This window comes from Erinaceus europaeus, chromosome 3 (assembly GCF_950295315.1).
Source record: "Erinaceus europaeus chromosome 3, mEriEur2.1, whole genome shotgun sequence".
Lineage (NCBI taxonomy): Eukaryota > Metazoa > Chordata > Mammalia > Eulipotyphla > Erinaceidae > Erinaceus > Erinaceus europaeus.
Window position 1 is genome coordinate 66,201,412 of NC_080164.1, and position 18,673 is coordinate 66,220,084.

The 18,673-nt window shown below is 43.2% G+C and overlaps 1 protein-coding gene across 12 annotated transcripts in view; it reads right to left on the reverse strand.

The window, feature by feature from the left end:
* Nucleotides 1-744: 744 nt before the first annotated feature.
* BCL2L11 (BCL2 like 11) overlaps nt 745-18,673 on the reverse strand; it is a 38,098-nt gene continuing 20,169 nt past the window's right edge. For 7 of the 12 annotated variants that reach the window (XM_060187348.1, XM_060187354.1, XM_060187349.1 and 4 more), the window contains 2 exons: nt 18,066-18,175; nt 745-5,019 (listed from right to left, as the gene is read on the reverse strand). In XM_060187348.1, coding sequence (XP_060043331.1) covers nt 4,921-5,019; nt 18,066-18,175 — 209 coding nt within the window. In that variant the 3' untranslated portion in view covers nt 745-4,920. Of the gene's footprint in view, nt 5,020-14,982; nt 15,108-18,065; nt 18,176-18,673 lie in introns of those variants that run through there. The other 5 variants (XR_009548951.1, XR_009548950.1, XM_060187356.1 and 2 more) reach the window with 3 other exon arrangements.

The window sequence follows — 18,673 nt, forward strand, 5'->3', positions numbered from 1 at the left end:
GATTTCAAAACTGTTCTGCTGAGATTAATTTAAAAAAGGAAGTAAGATGGGGAATGAAACACTTGATTTGCATTAGCAAGTTACCATTTTAAAAACAAAGCTCAGCCACTGTCTTGTAACTTTTTCAGCAATTATTTCAGAGAAGTGGCAAATTATGATATTGCTTCTCTAGAACTTAACCTGTCTTCCCAAACTGAACTTTTGATTCCTCTCCATCATCCGTAAACCAGCCCATGCCCACCTTGCAGCAGTGGGTTCTCTGTGAGGATAAATTCATTCACTTAGGGGGCTTCAGTCCTTGCTGGCAACTCCCTGGGCTTAGGGCCAGCACTACAGACTCGTCCTTACAACTAGTCAAACCACACCCCATCCCTTTTCGTTTTTTTTTTTTTTTTCTTCTTCTTTCCATTCACCTATGAAAAAAGGTAAGATGGCAGGGAATCTAACTATTAATCAATACATTTAGAGCCAGCTCCTAATAGCCCCAGGTGCTGAGTCATATCTGACTATGTGGGCAGAAAACAGTTGTTGGTCTCACCAGCCAACCACTTCAAAAATCTGAAGAGTTGTTTGCTTTTAAATAAACTACATAGGACTGCCTTCAAGCAAGAATTCGTGATTATCTACACCTAGGTCAAATATTCGATGACTGATAAAGGGCAGAGGTGTGGGCGTGTATGTCATTCATAGAATTACAGCTATTTCTCTACCATTCTGTGAAACAAATCAAACAGCTCACCAAAAACTAGTTAAAAGTTTTATTTATATAAAATTCATCAAGAACATAAAAGATTGAGTTTTTTTGTTTTTTGTTTTTTAAAAATCTGCAGTTATTTACAGCAGTATTGCACAAGTAAAAGTGGCAATTACCCTGTCAAATTTCATCAGTGCAAAACACAAGTAAGCCAGGGAAACTGCAATACAAATGCTACATACGCTGGGTCCTAAAAAACACAATAGCAATGAATTAATATACAGACAGCTCAGTGCTATTTATAAATGGGTACCTGATGAGTCAACACAGTAACTAGTGGTCACAGAATCTGCACATAAAACTTAATGATTCTAAAGTCTGAAATTCCAAAATAAAAGTAGTCAAGTTACTTATTAGCTGGGTGCTTTGAGAAGGCTCCTTGCACACAACAGTTGGGTTGGGTGGGAATTACCTCAGCTGGTTTAGCGTCACATGTGGCCACATCCCTGCACACATCCATGTGCTACGTAGACACACTTAGGCACCAGGCTAAATCAGCAGGGGTGACTGAAAAATCTAGAAAGAACCATGAGAAGTCTTGCTAACGCTTCCATTAAGCTTTCACACTGAACACCCAGTACAGTGGGGCATGCCAACCTCTCTCAAAGGTGATAAGAGAAACAGAAAGAGGGCATCAACCTTTGGTAGCAGGCTGCCTGACTGAGGGAACAAATGGTCCTGGGTTTAGGAGGGGGAGGAGTCTATACAATCAACTCCTTAAGACAATTCAGTCCATAGATCAATGCACAGGAAGCCACACAACAAGCGGTAGAAATAAAATTTACTCACCAATTGCCAACAAGAGCAGTGGCAGGTGGTGGCCCTGAAGTCCCTCTCCAGGCAAATGCAACCAGTCCCACCTGCCCTTCACACTGCCTGGTCCAACCCTTCCCCCAAACAATTATCATGGTGGCCCCACCAGAAATGGACACATTTTTATTTCCTTGAACACTGAGGTTTCAGGGATAACTTTCAATGGAAAATCTGAACAGAGTTTGCTTCTATGTGAAGCTAGCTGCTTTGGAACAATAGAAAGACACTGGGTATTCATTCCTTGGAGTAGATTCTGTAGTCTGCAGAGTTTTTCATGGTGTCTAAACCACATGGTAATAAGATATGTCTTAAGGACAGCAATGTCCAAGAGTCCAAACCCATTTGAACAGAACTACAAGGAACCAAAGCTGAAAGGCTACCCAGGGAAGACCACATGACTTGCAGGGAACTGACCAGTTACCACCTCAAACTAAAAGCAGTAAATGGGGTGGTGGGGCAAGGAGGACAACACTTTTCAGAACTTAAAAGACATTAAATAAGCTGGAAATAAATATACATTTCTACAAGTTACAGCATTATGAAACAGTAGGACACATTACACTGAAAGAATCTACAATATTTACAGTTCTTTGATTTTGAAAAAGCTTAGAAAAACAGTGATTTGTTTACTTATGAATGCTGTACAAAATTTTACAAGAAAGGTAAAGGAAACACAATTGCACACAGACATTTGGCTCAGTTGATAAGTAAAGTATGACCTAATCTAATAAATAGTAAACTATATACAATATTAAGAAAGAAAAACTAGAGAAAACTGTATTCTACTGTGTACATTTTTTTGTTGTTGTTAAATCAGAAGGAATTTTTTACTAGGTTTCTCCACAAGCCCCCTCCCCCCAAAAAAGAAAACTCTCTAAAATGATTTCTAGGCAGAAATACAGGTCATTTAAAAAAAAAGTCACTCATGAAGTTACTTTGTGTGTGTTTATTGCATTTCTGTGATAAGTCACAGGATATACTTTCTACAAACCTCATGTGAGAAGAGGTGGTAAAGGCACAAAACCTGCATTAAATTTTCAAAAGGAGATCTAGTTATGTCTTTTGTAACCCCCCCCAAAAAAAATCAAATGTAATCAGGTCTACTTTCTACAGGGAGGCATCTTGAAAAACAGATCCATACAGTACAGAAACATCCAGTAATCTCAAGTCCTGGTGCAACATCCTGTTCTTTAATACTTCTATAATTCATAGAATCTCTTATTTCCTCATGAGCTGCTTTCCATGGTCAGCCTGGAGGCCCAGGGGCTGCCAAGCCAGAGGTAAACTTCAGATGTGGTGGGCACACAAGCACACAGCCTTCACTCCGGGGCTGCATCGTGGCACTTCCAGAGAGCCACAGTATTGAAGAAACAGAGTAAAGTGCTCCAGTCAGAGAGACTGGCACATGAGGATGGAGATCCTGGGAGGGAGGGGTACCCAGAACCAAATACATCTTTGGTGTGTGTGTCCAACAGGTCCACGGCTGCAGTTCTGCCACCACTTCACAACCTTGTGGACTTTCTGACCCCACAGAGGGGCTCAAGACACATAAAAAACATGAGCTGAGACAACACAAATTAAAAAATAATCACAATCCCCACAGAGATATTGGGGGGGGGGAAGTTTTTGGAAAATAATATTATCTGGAATCAAAACTATCTAAAGGAAAAAAGTATATATGCAATATATATATATTTATATTGATATAAAATTATGAAGACACAAATGAATGGATCATCCCATTAATTTGATATTGTGAAAACACTGTTCCTTCATAGGCCAAAAACAAATACAATAGTTGTTGGCACTGCTGAATTGCTTGAAAGTTTATTTTCTTTAAAAAGCTGTTTAGTGACCTGAGGTCTCAAGAACTGTACATTACAAGGCTTACAGAATGAATCCTGCCTCCCATCTTCCACTGCTCCCTCATTTGTCTCTTTCTGAAACCTGCTTTTGAAATGACTGGCCAACTTATTGGATTCACACCCATTACAATACCCCTGGGGCAGGCCCCCAATAGCAGATGGATGCATGAAGGGTGACCTGACACAACCTAACTGTCCGGAGAGCAACAGACTAGTTACAACGCACGTCTTTCAAAGGAACAACAAGGGGGATATTTCAGAGGAGTGGAAGCCCAGGTGTTAGGCATCAAAGACCAGATGAACTGTGAGCTGGCTGGAAAGCCAGGATACCCAGGAAACAAGTCACCCAAAGTCCCGCCTACAGCCTGCACCAATCCCCACGAGGACAGATGCTTGCTTGGCTGCCTACAGCTAAGCACAGGTTTCACTGCTGAGAGGGCGTCCTGTGACAACAGGAAAGCCTGCACAACTGGAAATGCCAACAGAGCAGAAGGGCAGGACACTCTGTTACTTCTACTCAGCACAGAACCTATTCAGAACACTTCTCCATGACAGATCCATCAAAACCTAGTGAAAACCAACACCACATCAAGCTACCTGGAGACAGAATGACTGAGCTGTGTATGATACCGGCAGGTACTGACTCACATGCTGACCCAACTACCAAGCATCATAAAAATGCAAATCTGTGCATCTGTGTCCAGGTAGGCTAGAGGAGTATCACAGAAGATAAGAATAACACACCAAAGAGTCTAAAATTTTGCCACAGATGCTACTGAATTTGAGGAGGTAAATAAATATTTACAAAATGGGTGTGGCAGGTTGACATAGACCCTTTGCCCCTCTTATCAGTTCCATTTCATAAAAGCTTTTTTTTGGTATTAATAAGGATTTTTTTAAAAGTCAAAAAGCAATGGCAGGGAAAGGAAGGGCCCATTATCATACCTCTATAGTTTAAAAATTCTGTACAGAAACTCCTAAAAATAAACTAAGGCAGCTTTATAAATTAGCTGGCTCAGTTTTCATTGTAGAGTTTACATAATCCTCTGAGAGTAGGCAATATGTTCTTAAAACTTTTAGTATAAAAATCATTCACAAGTTGGTTAAAAAGTTTCCATTTCCTTTTTGAAAACGCCTGTTCTTATAAAGAAGGTGGAAAAAAAAAAAACACACTGCATGTAAACACCATTCTTGAATAAAATCCTGCTCCAAAGAACCATGATTTGTACATTAAGAAAAAAATCTTCCTTCGTTTACATTCACAACAAACTTCCAATGAGAAATTCTGCCATATGGTGATGAACAGGAAGGTCAAGTCCACATGTAGCTGGGTGTCTTGGGGCATGTGTGGGCCAGCTGCTCTGCACGTCCTCTCTGGAAAGGAACCACAGGCTACACAGCAATGGCACCAAGAGCTTGTGGTGCTAGGCTCGTCGGTTTGAACAAGCAAATGTCTGCACACATCTTGGCTCTGCAAGAAACCTGTTGTCACTGCAGTCTCCATATCAGACGGATGATGTAACGTAATAGTCGTAAGAAAATCATCTGAGGGTGAGCCTCTGCTGCTTGGTAATTATTCAAAAAGACCTGAAACAACACAAGGAAAGCTGCTTAGTTTCTAAATTTTTTAATTTGGGGAGGGGGAAGGTGAGGGAGGGGGCAAGGGATCCCCATATTCAATGAACAGTCAGTCCCCTTTAATAGCTATGGAAGGCATCCCTGATAGAGCAGTGGGTCACTGCAATCTCCCCTGAGACTGAGAAGGGAAGTTTTCTTCTACTTCCCCTACAAAGGAAGAAGTCACTATATAAAGAGCAGGCATAACAAGTGATTTTCTCCTTAAAAGAAGGCAACTAACAAGACAAAACAAAAAGAAAGCAAATCCCCAAATCTTAGTTTGGTCCTTGGCCCTCAAAGAACATACATTCTTTTAACAGATGATGCCATCAGTACCCAGAGAATTATCTTGAGCAGGAAAAGGCATCAGTCTCTGGAAATTGAATCCCACACCACCTCTGTGTAGAGAGGATCTACCCCAAGTGACTCGAGTTGGTATTGTGTGTGTGTGTGTGTGTGTGTGTGTGTGTGTGTGTGTGTTTGTGCGCACGTGCACACGTGCACATGTGGGGGTAGGGATGGACGGGGGGACACATACACAGGCATGATGGGTGCAGAAGAGGAGAACTGAACTTGGCTGATGCCAAGTAACTCTCTTACTGCTCAAGTTACTGGCATTCAAATATATTTCAGAATCCCCCAAGTGAATTTCTAGTAGCTGTAATTTACTTGAGGAACCAGTGATTTGGGATAATTTGCCCTAAGAAGCTAATAAATAAAGTGTTGTACTGATGTGCCACCAAGCCTCTGGCTGTTGGTAGACAGCTCCACTGGGTCAACGCTGTGGACTCTGCACTGCACAGAGTGGGAGATACGGGCCCGGGGGTCAGACCCCAACACCCACCCTCATCAAGGACTTCTTGTAAACAATCACCCTATGTTTACAACACGCTGAGAAATTGCCACTGCTTCAAGGTCCCTGAGATCCTCTGGTCCTCCTGAGTGCCTGTCACCTTTGAGTTCTAAGTGCTCTGGGGTAAGAGAGAGGAAGCGCTAAGGTCCAGAGCAGCCCAAGTGGAAAATATACCACATGTGCTTCCCTCATCCCTCCCCACACACCAAATTGGAGGTGACAAGCCCATTTCATAATTCAGGTCTGAAATCCACCCTGGTAGTTCCCTTAATGAGTAATGAACACCTGGCAAAAGCTCTTTGCTACGTGAATCGCTCCATAAACCTCCTTCCTATTCAGGGCTGGGGGGGCTTCCAACATGACCCATGAAATTCACTGGCTACTGGACAGGCTGAAAACAAGTGTCCCTTCTTAAGAGCCACAGGCTGTCGATGGACACCAGCTACAAGTGTGGCTCCCGTCGTGTGACTGTTTACACAAATTCTCCAGTGCTTATTTGACAGAACGGGATTGTGATAAGGCCAGGGCATTTCCCCTTTCCCTTCCAGAACCAGACTGGAGGAAATCAGCTTTATGTAGGCGATTCCTGTAGAGGCACTCCGTAACCACAGTCTGTGATTTTTATCTGCGCTACACACAAGATTGCTTTGTTTTGATTTAACTTTCAAAATTACTTTGCTGCTTCTGTGTGAAAATAATTGAGGGGAAGGTTAATTTTAGTCAAGACTAATATTAATAGGTTGAAAGAGGCTTATTCAGAATTAACCCATGTGTTACTAAAATTAAGAAAGTGTGTGTGTTGGGGGAAGGCTAGGTCAAGCAATCATTTCAAGGTAGGAAATCTCATGCCAGGCAGGTGACACTGCCACTGTACAGTACTGCACAGAAACCCTAACCAAGGGACAGAGTCGCACTGGGGACAAGCCCTTAACTATTCACATACAGCTGATTTTATATTCCAGAACCGGCAGCAACTGAGGGTAACACCCTCCAGTCACCCTCTGAGTTCAGCAGGTGGACAACAGTGGCTATGACCACACCAGGAGGAAGCCCTGCTGAGCCACAGCAGCCCTTGACCAACGAGAAGACGCTGTGATAACTCAGTGAGCAGCAACACTGGGACGACTGAACTTGCAGACAGCATGTGTGACAGCATGGCACGTTCTTTTAAGCTAGTGAACAATTGCTTTTGGACCACATTCAACTGAGGAAGCCATTACCACTGATTCCAAGAGCTGTGCCAGCCCAGAAAACCCTTGACAGTTGGCACGGCAGACTGAAGTGTCTGCCGGTTCAGAGCGCACAAACCCACACCTCAGAAAGCCAGCTGAAGGGTGGCACTGCTACTTCTGCTTCCGGCAGACTGGACGTCCTTTTCACACCTGCAGCCACACAGGCGAGTGTGCTGCTGAAGCGCCTGGGTGGGCCCAATGATGCTAACACAAGGCAAGGGACACAGCAGTTGAGGCCAGATGAGGACATCCAGCAGCAACAGGCTACTGTAGGCCAGATCCTCCAGGAGTGTGAGAAAATCAGTTTGTATTGCTGAGGTCCTCCAGCCTGCCCTATTTTCTTAGAGCAGCCCTCGGAAGCGAACACACCTTCTTATTCTTGGCCCTTAGCTTTCAAATGAAAGGTGACTCTTCTTACATCAGAGATGGGTAAGACTGTTTAAGTCATAAAGCTACTTTAGAAAGATGTATTATGGGCTGGGAGATAGCATAATGGTTGTGAAAAGTGACTTTCATGTCTAAGACAAAACTGAGGTCCCAGGTTCAATCTTGGCACCACCATAAGAAAAAGAAAGGAGAAGGCAAAAGTGAAAGGTACATTACCATGATTATTTGGATAAGAGATTATTTAAAAACCACTAATAATGCTACTAAGTATGGTGCAGGTATTCTAATTAGCTCATCATAAGTGTATGTGCATGTGTACACCCCCCCCCCACACACACACAAGTATAGACCTTTATCCTATTACTATTCTTACCACCAGTTCTTCATTTGGGCTTCACACCTGTGAGATTTCACTATGCCTAGAGAATCTTTCTCTCCTTTTCCAGATAAATGGTAAAAGACAGAGATGGAGCGACAAAACCAAACCACAGCTGTACTCTACCACTTGCAGGGCTTCCCTCTTGCATGTTGTTCCCACGTGGCCATTGGGGCTAGCTGAGACCCGAGGCCTAGCGCACGGCAAAGTATGTGTCCTCCACTAAATGAGCTAGCTTCTTGACTCCCTCCCATTGTGGAAATAAGGATCTGGATTACATAGGCGAGCTGGTTCTCATACCCATGTTATTTGTTTAGAAACTGCCTCATGCAAATCTAGATTTTTTTTTTTTTGGTTTCCCTATAAGACCCAAATACTGAGAGCACATGTTCTTCTCCCAGTGAGGGGACCCAGCCCTAACCCCCCCTGTAAAGAGGGCAAAGTACTGACTGCATCCAGCATGTACAGTGTGCACTGTGTATCATAGCAGTGAGGACAGGAACAGCAACAGCAACACACAACCCTTCCTTGTGCATGATAATGTGTGTGCTCAGCCAGGTACGCCACCAGCCCAACCTTGCACACTTCCTAAGGAGCCCACTGAGAAGAAAGCTTTGGGTGGGCCAGACAATGGTACATCCAGTTGAGCGCACACTTTGCAAATGCGCATGGACTTGCGTTTGAGGCCCTCTTCTCTCCTGCCAATGGGAGATGCTTCACAAATCAGGCCTGTGCTTATCTTTCCATCTCCCCTTCCAGCCTCAATTTCTTTCAGTCATATTCACATAAAATAGAAAGAAAGGGGAAAAAAAAAAAAAGGCCACCAGGAGTTATGGTTCACAGTGCTATCACCAAGCCCCAGAGATAGCCCTGGTGGTAATGACGATAATAATAATAATAATAATAATAATAATAATAATAAATTAAATAGAGAAAAGCGTGTAGGGAGACCAGTAGGAAGCCAGTACACTTCCTGCCTCTGGAATAAGGAGGGAAGCACAAGCAAACGGCCACACTCTAACCATGCCCATGAAATCTGAGGCCTGAATCAAACTGCAGTTCTAACACTGAGGGTCCTTGATGGCCTAAGAAGAACATTACAGTGCTGACTTTGGTGGGGTTTCCAATGCTGGTGAGACAGAGAGCAAACAAGAGGAATGCAGAGACAAATCAAATGACAAGAAAGGAGCACCTGCTGAAGAAAGGCAGGAGACACAGAACCAAACGGCACCTGAGCAGAAAAGAGCTCCCTGAGGGACTGGAGGAGACAGGGTTCAGGAGGAGAGCCTGAAGTGGTATGGGCACAGTACTGGGAAAGTGAACAGTTCAGTGAATTCCACATGGTGAGTATCTGTTTTCCCTTAGTCAACTATGTGCTCACTCACATTAGACTGGAGGATATGGGCTCACTTGAAGTGGCAGCTGGGATGGGGGTTATGCCAAGGGAGCACCCTATGTGGAGTCCAAGCTGACTTGCCAGGGACAGAGGTGCCTCAAGAAGTTGCAGCAGCAACTGAAAAACATAGTATGGAAGTGGTACTGTGTGTGAGAGTGTGTGCATGTGGGGGGGGGGGTGTGGGTGAGCTCTGCTGGAATCTGGATCACATCAACCACCATGTGATTAAGTTCATCCAAGCAAAGTACACTTTACCATGATCTCTGGCTGTCAAGGTAGTAAGAGAAATAGGATGCTATTTCTCTGTCCTATCAGAGAGAACTAAACATCAGTTCTAAGCCCAAGAGCAAGGCCTACTGACAGAACCCTTAGACTCGTAATATTTTAACTTGTTTATGACAGAATTTCAACAGCGAATGTCTTAAGATGCCAACTATCTTTTAATGAAAGTTATCTTTAAATGGGATCATGTTATAAGACACTGAATTCTGGATTGTGAAAGCAGGAAGGCCTTTGCCAGGGGACCCAGGCTCCAGGCTCAGGCAAGTGGAGGTGCCATGTGAGTCGGGGTGGGGTCTGCTCCCCCAGGGACTGTGAAGGCATCTTCTGGGATAATGCTGAGTACGATATAATCAAAGGTGGCAGGGCGGGATGAAAATCAGGATGGCTTCAGTGATCCTACCAGGCTATTCCTCCAACCACTCTTAACTCTGCCACATAAACAGTATTTCATATGACGAGAGAAAGCTAGAAAGGAGAAAGCTTGTGTGTGCTGCACACAACATGGGCATTTTTGGGAAGATCTGTCTCTCCATGCAAATGGCATCTCAGTTGTGCAGGTCCGCCACTCACTGCTGTTTCCAGGTGTCAGACCAGTGCTGCTGCAATGCTGCCCAGACACCAAACTCACTTTCCATTCCTCACCAAGGCAGCAGGGGCATTTGCATAACTAGTACTTAATGCGCTTTGATGTCAACACAGCTGTGGAAAGGGTGCCAGGCAAACTCAACCGGACGCAATGCTCCCACACAAAAGCCAAGAGGAGAGAGTTCACACCACCAGCGCTAGGACTCTGCCCCTGGTGATCATGGAACTTTCCTCCTAGTTTTTCATGCATCAATTCAGAGAATGCAGTACTTGCACGCGAGAGGTCCTAGGTTTGATACCCACCACCATCACCACCAATACTTTTGAGTACTGAGTTGAGTTATGCTATGGGTAGAAAAACAGAAACCTCTGGAATAAATAACTACATTGCTAGTGGGGCTGGGAAGCACTGGCCTTTCTTCTGGAAGGACAATCCCCACCTCCATCTGACTGGCTAAAATGCAGATACCTGCCCATCACTACTGAAGCCCGACACTGCTCTGCGGTCAGCCACAGAAAAGCCAGAGAGGTCCTCATATTTCCTGTGTGAGGCACTATCAGATGAAATATTAGATTCAAAGCAAGAACACACTGTTCTGAAATTACCTAGCCTCAAAAAATATGCTAATGAGACATAACGCACTTTAACCACAATACAAACCTCTCCACTATGCCTCAGCTGGGAGAAGTCTAGCGAAAGACTATGTGAGAGGGCTAATTATTTTTGTATGTCTGCAGAAGGGCCTCTCCTCCTGTCATGTGCATCCTCATTTCCTCCTCAGGAGATTTGAAAAAACCCCAGCGAGACCTCTCTGACATCCCCCTCAAGACACCTGCAGTGCTGAATGGCTGTGTGTGCAGCCGAGCAGGTGCACCCACCTGTCAAACTGATGGAGCACCACAGGCACCATGCTAGAAGCCACGTATGTGTACGTACACACACACACACACACACACACACACACACACACACACACTAGTGGCCCCATCCATCCCTCTTGCACTCTGGACACCAAGTCAGACAGAGTGCCTATCAATTGGGTCAGACACACAAATTGCTGAACAAGGAGGGTATCGAAAGGACAGGTGGATACAATCTCTAATCTCTCTCTCTCTCTGCTCTGAAGATGAGTTGAGCAATGTATCCATGATAGTTCAAAATGAGAATATAACAGTGAAAAGGGATGATGGTATTCTATAGCACCATTGTTATGCAGTTTAGGTTAATTTCCTTTAGTAGCCTGACTTCTAAACAATTAGTAGATGAAGTCAGGGCCAAGAAGGTAACCCAAAGCCTCCACATGTCTGTAAGCCTCTTTTCCTATGAGACTCCATCTTTTCCACAAGTCTTTTCCACAAGTTCTTGTTTGAAAACCTGCAATCCAGTCACTGTCTCTACTGAGATAATCTGAATCACATGCTCTCTCGAAGGTCTTAGAAAAAAACACAGAAGGCTAAGCCAATGAAGAATCACTCTACCCCAGACCCAGAGTCTCTGTGATGGGGTTCAATGCCTCTGCCTCCTTGTCACTGTCCTTGTGGCTTGGAAATGGAATGACACTAAAATTGGTGTGGAAGACTTAAAACCAAAGACTGAACTGCCTCATCCATCTATAAGGAAAACACTGAACCTGACAGGAAGAATCAAGACAAATGGCAGGCACCTGTTTTAAGAAAGCGATTCAAAATTATGCTGCCAGTCCGTAACTCATGCAAAATCCATCATCTCAAGATTTGGGGCTAGTTTTAATTTATCATTTAAGATGCAGCTTTCGCAGACAGTGACTTTTAAAAAAAATAATTTCATTTATTTATTATTGAACAGAGACAGGGAAATTGAGAAGGAAGGGGAGATAGAGAGGGAGAGAGAGGGACAGGGACAGATAGTATAATGGTTATGCAAAAGAGATTCTCATGACTGAGGCTTCAAAGTCCCAGGTTCAATCTCTAGCACCACCATACACCAGAGCTGAGCAGTGCTCTAGTTAAAAAAGAGGGAGAGAGACACCTGCAGCCCTGCGTCACCACTCGTGAAGCTTTCCCCTTGCAGGTGGGGACCGGCGGCTTGAACCTGGGTCCTTGCACACTATAATATGAGTACTTAACCAGGTGCACCACCACCACCTACCTGGTCCGTAGACAGTGACTCTTTTCTCAGAAAGCAACTGCTTTACTAAGCAGCATTCAATTAATACTCTCTGACAACAGGTAGTGACTCTGGTAATAATCACCTCAAACAAACATAAATCCAGATGAGTCAAACTTCACCAATGTAAACCCTCTATCGAAGAATATCACTTCAAAAACAAGAATCAGACAGCACAGGCAACTTTGTTTCCTAGTGAAGACAACACACAAATATTTCAAGTTCATGTGTAGTGCACACAGACACGAAGGGCTACTTTACCTTCTCTTTCCCATCAAAGCCAGTCTGAAAGTTACCTCTTCTCTATTCTGTCTGGTTTTGTGCTGTACTATGGTTTTCATGTAGTTCAGCCGTCATGCCTACACATACCTGGGACAGAAATAGCATGTACACTGTTTCTTATGAGTTGACAAGGACCATCTAGATTTACCCACATGTGCTGCTGTCCACTGCCTGGACATGCCCAGGTTACTGACAACCTAGGGTTCTCTGCCTCTGCAGAGCTTCTTGGGCTAGAACAGCTAATGGCCAGGTATGGAGGAAATCACAGAAGGGAAAGGACTCCAGCCTCGTCGGTGGGGTGGAAGTGACACTGGTTTGCTCCACCCTCAGCCCTGCTAAGAATTCCCTCCAAGTGAACTCTTAGTGGATTGCCAAGAATCGGCAGTAAACACAAGATCCCATGCTAGCAGAGGATCATGGAGGAATGACATTCCCTCCAGGGGGTGGACCTGCCTGAGACTTCGAATTGCACTCACATATTTCTGGCAGGTGAAATAGTCTCATAGAGGCTGTGTAAAATAAAAAGGAATTTTTCTGTCTGTGTCAATATTCCTACTCAAAAGCTAGAGAGGGCTCAAGGGCAGCTGCTGAAACACACAACACTGCTTCACATATCTCCTTGCAAGCTGCTCACCCTCTTCATAAAGTTCAAAGCAGAGACTTGGCGTCTCCAAGAATGCTTCTCCTTGCAGACCACTGACATCCCTGTGCTACCTCACTTTGTGGGGAGGAAAATGATCAAGACACTGTGTGGGTGGAGGTCACTCAGCAGCAAATACTTCTTAAAGTGTTGCATCACCTCCATGGTCCCATAGTTTTTTTATCATGCGGACTTTTGTTATAGTTATAGTGAAAACACACCAGAGTTGCCAGATCTGTGACAATCATAGCGTCAAAATGAATACTGACAGCAGTGCAAAATAACCCAAAGACTTAAAGAGGATCCCATGAGTTTGAGTTTGATAAGTGAAACAAGCATACCCAGGAGAAAGGAAAGCTTTTATTTTATTTTATTGCCACTGGGGTTATCACTAGGGCCACTGCTCCTAGAGACCATTTTTCCCTTTTTTTTTTTTTTTTTAAAAAAACCTCTTCTATTTTATGTGATAAGACAGAGAGAAACTGAGAGTGGAGGGTAAGATATGGAGAGAAAGAGACACACCTGTAGACCTGCTTGATTACTCATGAAGTGTCCCCCCCTGCAGGTGAGGAGTGGGGTCTTGAGCCATGTGTATGTTCAGCTGGGTGCACCACCACTCAGCCCTCCAAAAGGACAGCTTTCCCTCCTTCACATGCACATTCCTGCCATTATAAACAGAAAAGTACTGCCTCACTAGTGGAAGACCAAAGCCAGCATTGCCAACAACAGGGCAAACTGACACCTTATGCTTCTCAATGTGGTGTACTAGGAACACAGCTTCACCTCTGTGGTATTCCTCTCCCAAATTCAAAAGCCTGAATCACCTCCCTGGGAAACAGCAGACAAATCAAATTCAAAGAGAACTCCATAAAACACCAGGTCTAACACAAATAAAAAATGTCCATGTGGGTAAAAAAAAAATAGTGAGGGAAAGTTCCAAATTAATGGAGTCCAAGAGCCAAGTAACATTAATGTGATCCTAGATCAGTTTGCTTATTTGTTTGTTTGCTGCCACCATGGTTATCACTGGGGCTTGGTGCCTGCACAGCTCCACCACTCTAGGAAGCCATTTTTTCCTTTCCTCTAGATAGAGGGTGAGAGACAAAGAGATAGAAAGAGATGCCACAATACCATTCCACTACTCATGAAACTCCCATCCATACAGATTCATTCATGAGCTGGCCTGGGGCTTGAATCCAGGCTCTTGCCCACAGTAAAGTGTGCACTCTATTTGGTGAGCGACCTGAAATCCCCAAGATGGGTTCTTATATTAGAAAATAAATTTTTTCTATGAGGGCATTCTGGAGACAGTGGATAAAGGTTGAATATATTACAGAGCAGTACTGGATCATTTGTTAATGTCCTCATTTTGAAATGATTCTGGTTATGTAAGAGAATATGCTTATTCTTCGTATTCATATTTGAGAGTAAAGGAGTAACATGCCTGTGACTTATTCTCAAGCAGTTTTGAAAGTAATACACACCCAAGTATCAAGGCAGAGACCGATAAAGCAAATGTAGCAAAATGTTAACACTGGGGGACTTGGATGGCAGACAGGAGGGCTCTTTGTACCATTCTGGCCACTTTCAAGTCTGAAATTGTTTCAAAACACAAAGTTACAAAACATCAAGATTTGGAGTAGTGACACCCCTATTGGAGGCTGACAGTCACTCTGGCCCTGCAGGGTCATTTGGGGACAAGTGCACTGAGTCATTAGAGGAAAAGGGAACATGCACCAGGACTTTGTGCTCACCTGTGCCTCTCCCACCTCCTCCTTCAAGGATTCAGACTTCACAGCTCCGTTTCATATGCTTCCCCATTGCCCTTAAGTGGACTGAACACATGACAACTACACGACAACTTCCTCTATTGCTCTAACTGAAAAAACGGGAAAATACCCTGTCAGGCTTCACAAGGCTCATGGCAACAAGACCAACACTTAAGGCACTGTAATAAATTAAGCAAATAAAGACACTTAGTATTTACAATGCTAAAAGGCATCATGATGCAGTGTAGCCCATGAGAGGTGATGATTCCTTATTTAAATACATTAGTTTCCAAAATGGCTCCCATTCACCTTGCCCCAACCCCATATTCAGCACTAGACCATCACGGTGGCTGTAGACAATAGACTATTTTTTAATCTGATACGTATCAAGAAGGCAAGCATTTATGGCTTTGGGGTTCACTGTTGATATCTAGTTTCAAAGTCTGGTACTGTGAACTGGCTATTTATATAAAGTAGAGAATATCTATGCCTATAACTTAGAAAAATCAGGCTATAACCTGGATTCTGTCTGGAGTATTCCCTCAATCACCCAGCCTACATAGGAAGATAGTCATTTAATAATTAGCAACTTTTATCTCCCCATCAGTTCATATTTCAAGAAAAGCTAAATAATGTGCACAATTGCAAAATACGATGAAACTGATATGCATTTACTACAGTCACTGAGAATAGATGCATCTCGTTTGAAAAGTTAGTTAGGATCACCCTAACTATTGTCAGAAGAGGCGATAGAAGGAAACGAACTTGATGGATGACAGCACCTCATTACTAAAAGTCCAGATAGTGCAACAACCCACTGCTTGTGTTGCATTAGCATGTGACTAGAACTCACTTCCTTGACAGCTTATGTGAGGGAGTAGCCCTGGGCATGGCTGTGGGCCTTTCCCTACACAACCACTGGCGGTATCACATCACAGACCACAGGCCATGATAGAGCTGCCTCAAATAGAACCATGCCAGCAGGCTCAGGAGAAAACCAGCTTGAGCCATTTATCCTTGATGTACACTTAGAGACATTTTCTACAAAGTTCCCTTAAGTATATCCAGCTTAGGGGCCAAAGGCTCTGATCCAGTCTCCTGAGACTGAAGTTGTGTTGCTTCATGTGTGTTGACCAGAACTCCTGACTCTGAAGATACCAGGGTCCTACCACTTCATCTCTCCCAGGGAGACCCATTCAAAGATCTGACTTAACAGTCTTACTTCTAGATAAGCCAAGATGGAGGCTTAGTATGCTGGTCAGTTCACTGCCTATTCTCACCCTGAGAGGTCAATACTCTTACTAGGAGTTCTCTTATCCTGCTAGATTCTGGACACATCACTAGAATCAGAATAGGTGTATTCTACCCACCCTCTTAGTGACCTGTGCCCAATATTGTGAATACACCTAAGTTCTGTTCACACTGAATCTCTCCCTTTACCTCAGATTCTCAGGTGAGAATCAAGTCCAGATATACAACCTAGCACTGAAATTTGAAATTTCATCAGGGAATCAAGGAAGAGGAGTGGGGGAGGGGGGTTTGGTGAACTTTATTGGCACATTACAAAACAATCAACTTCATAAAAACAATTCCCCTTTCATATTTAGATTTTTAAAAAATATGTTCTATGTACTGGTACATGGTAGGTGTAGGATGCTGGGCATTTTGCCAGCTAACAACAGTGTGACATAAAATTTTTAACTCCAATTATCAATGCACTGACCATTTACTGATAAAACCAAACCCTATAGCACATGTCCAAACATGTCCAAAGGAAGATATGAAAAGGGTATAATGTGTGTTTTCTAATAGTCCCTGACTCTCTTACGGGAATACTGAAGAAATGAAAAGATTCCCTTAAAATTGGAAAATGTCATCATGTGTGCTTAAAAAGTAGTGGAGACAGGAAGGCAAGAATGAATCAAAAACTTAATAAACAACATCAAAGGGACAGGATGAAGGGGCACTGGCATCCTGTTGTGTCTCCTAGATACCACTCAAGGGGGGTGATGAGAGACTGTGCTATGTATTAAAGGCTATGCTGCAAATCATTAACCCCCAGTAAAATAAAATAAAAATATACACTTAGCAATTGCTAGGTTAAAAAATCTAGTTTTTGCTAGTGTATCCCTTAAAGCAGAAGAGAAATTAAGATAGCCTAGTAACCTTCTAGAAGAAAAAATAACGTTTGGGGAGTGAGAGAGGGGCTAGGAAAGAAGTCAAAATTGTGAGTGATATTGGCACTTTTATATCATACAAGGTTGGATGACAAATATAAACAATCTGAAATTGCATTATACATTGGCTAGTGTACCTCTTACAGGAAGTAGTCATAATAGTGCTAACTCCCAGAAGTTCACTCTACATGTTACTAAATGTCTTCTATGAGAAAAGAGTGCCTAATTGTCACTGGGCAAAACAAGATTTAATACAGTGTGTCTACAAAAGGCAAAGGGTGAATTAAAGCAATAACAACAACAACAACAACAAAAAGACATCAACCACACTTCAAAATTGAGTAGTAACAAATTATAGGCCATTAATGAATGGCCTCCTGACATACCTCAATAAATGTCTAAGGACTGCAATGTGGACTGTAAGGGCCAGAGCTCTCCTGCTATGTTTCAAACTGTAGGGGAGGCTTGTAAATTAATCGTGGCTTCACTCCCTTTAGCAGGGTGAAGATGGGTATGCAAAGACTTCTTTAACTTAGACCCAAACTGCCTAAAAAGACTGCACTGGTAGATTGGAAACTACGGTAATACTTTTGAGAGAACATTTCAAAGCACTTGAGTAAACCCCCTTTTACGGTATAGTTGTTTTCAGGCTTGTGCTCATGGAATGACTTTGCCATTCATACCATATTCTCTTTAGCAACCACCACTTGAATTTAGTCATAAAACAAAAGGAAAATGGGAAAAGAGAAAAAATATGTGTCACACATCGGTTAATATGGGCCTGTCATTTCTACTCAAACACAGAATGATGACTAGTCACCTTCAATTTACATATATGGTGGGGGAGTGGGAGGGTGTGAGGAGAAAAGGGGGTAAAGAAAACAGCATTACCCTTCTTGGGTAATATGCATTAAATTCGTCTCCAATACGTCGCAGTTCTTGTGCGATCCATATCTCCGGGCGCATATCTGCAGGTACAGCCTGAGACTGCCTCATGGAAGCTGCATTAGAACAAACAGAACAAAAATCACATCGTTTTAGAGCATTTAGAAGGTTGCAAGGGTAAATTTCTAAAAGCAAGTGGATCTCACATAAGCTTCTTTGGTAGTGGGGTGCTTGCTCCCAAACCCCAGAACTACAGTACTGTATAAACAATTCTAGCGGCAGAATCTGCTACACATCTTCGGTTAAGGAATAAAGGACACAGACATTTTCTTTCTCAAAAAAAGAGCTTCAGACTTGCAAAGTGCAAAAATGTTCTAATTAATGGCACTGCTCCATTTCAAGAAGGTAAATAACATACATACAGACACACACACACACACACACAAACAGGACAAAGAATGCCACCTGGGGGGGGAGAAACATAGGGAAAAGAGATCAATTTAGGCTGTCAGTCAAATATTTTGATATTCACATGAGGCAAAATTATCTGGAAAGTTATAAACACCATAAGAATCAGATGGCACAATTATCCTATTCAAAGCAACTAAGTGGAA